This window comes from Anarrhichthys ocellatus, unplaced genomic scaffold (genome assembly GCF_004355925.1).
Source record: "Anarrhichthys ocellatus isolate YVR2014 unplaced genomic scaffold, GSC_Weel_1.0 scaffold32, whole genome shotgun sequence".
NCBI classification, from domain to species: Eukaryota; Metazoa; Chordata; class Actinopteri; order Perciformes; family Anarhichadidae; genus Anarrhichthys; species Anarrhichthys ocellatus.
The window spans coordinates 5,026,800-5,028,463 of record NW_022280062.1 but is presented as its reverse complement, the minus strand read 5'-3'; the positions used below and the strand labels follow the sequence as shown (position 1 = coordinate 5,028,463).

The 1,664-nt window shown below is 39.0% G+C and overlaps 1 protein-coding gene across 1 annotated transcript in view; it reads right to left on the bottom strand.

Moving 5' to 3' along the window:
- Window positions 1-1,664, bottom strand: part of pigk (phosphatidylinositol glycan anchor biosynthesis, class K) — a 24,230-nt gene that overhangs the window by 18,239 nt on the left and 4,327 nt on the right. The window contains exons 7-8 of the mRNA XM_031865485.1: window positions 1,494-1,611; window positions 80-190 (exon numbers count right to left, since the gene is read on the bottom strand). Of these exons, the coding sequence (XP_031721345.1) occupies window positions 80-190; window positions 1,494-1,611 (229 nt within the window). The remainder of the gene's footprint in view (window positions 1-79; window positions 191-1,493; window positions 1,612-1,664) is intronic.

Below are 1,664 nucleotides of genomic sequence, written 5' to 3'. Positions count from 1 at the left end.
CACACACACACACACACACACACACACACACACACACACACGCACACGCACACGCACACGCACACACGCACACCCTCACCAGGTCATTCATGTTGGCTTTGCTTGAAGGGTGGATGTCTTCCAGGAACTCCAGCAGGTAGAAGGTATAACGGTCCATCAAATGGACTCCGATGGCCAAATCTGGCTGGTGCTAGAAAAGGAAAAGGAGAAGAAGAAAATACAAGAATAACAAAAAGTCAATATCCAACAGCACTTTATCTGCACAGGTGCCGTTTTCCTTACCTGTCTTTAAGACACTGACACACATGTGACATCCACTACAAACGATTCCTTACCACACAAATATGTGTTGTTTCAATGCACTATTATTTGTGAGGTTTTAGTTCTTCTAATAATAATAATAATAATAATAATAATAATGAGTGACTGCCATCAACTCACACTACCCAGTGGTTTAAAGAACAGTGCTTATTTCATATTCACAGATGGTGTCGGATGAAATAAATAGCACCAACAGTCATTTCTGGGTAATACCAACGACATCAAAAGAAACAATATTTTGACAACTTCTTTTCCACCTATGCCACTTTTGCCTAACCCCAAATCAGTGAGGCAAAGCGTGTAATGCCAAGTGACACGGGTGTCATTCTGTAAACACAGTTGTTTTTTTTTTTAAGGGATTTTGACACTTTTGACAATATTTAAATATTTGCAGTAATACAAACTAGATGTCTGTGGTGAAATTCCCAGAAAAAATATGCCGTATTACAGTTTTTCTCCGTTGTACAGACAAACATTTTGAACAATTTCCACATTTCCACAAACTTGAAGCTCATGTATCAACAGAAAGACTCCACACTGCTAAACTAAGAGCATAATTCTATTGTTTTCTCTCAAATAGAAATTATAAACCACGTTTGTATTGCAGTAAATGGTTCTAATTTGTTTATCTATTTATAGTATATATTTATTAAGTTATACACTGCTGGGTAGCTTGTGAATAAAGACTTATTGTCCTTATTTAAATGTTTTTTATATTTTGTATTACTTGTTTATGAGTTGGTTGAAAATTCTTAGCCGAGTGACTTTTTAATGTTTAAGACGAGGTCATTTTTAAAACAAGGAACAACATGAAGATGAATGTCCCAGGTACAAAGCTGGCACCAGAAACGATCCACGACGAAGAAATGGAAATAAAGGACTTGTATTGCAGTGTAGTGTCCTCGTACTATATACAAGTGTACAGTACGTCGGACACTGCTTCTGTTCGTTAGTCACATAAGTGTAAGTTGCAGGTCAAGAAAAGACTTCTTATATTCAAATTTACAGAAATGTGACTCTTGTCTGGAGAAGGAGAGTCAGAAGGAGAATGAGTCTCCAGCTGCAATGTGCTCTATCAAACCACACTGCTTATTAGAAATCGTGACAAACTGATTGATGATTTTTAATTTTAAAAATGTCCTCGATGTATGCGAGGGCAGCAGCCAACTCACTGACAGCGAATCCTCCCCAACTTGACTGCTGGCCAAGGCCATGAGGTTTGGGGAGTAGAACCTCTCGTACATGGAGGCGCCCTGGCAGGTGTCAATGATGAAGAGCAGCTCGTTGTACCTGGTGACACACACACACACACACACACACACACACACACACACACACACACA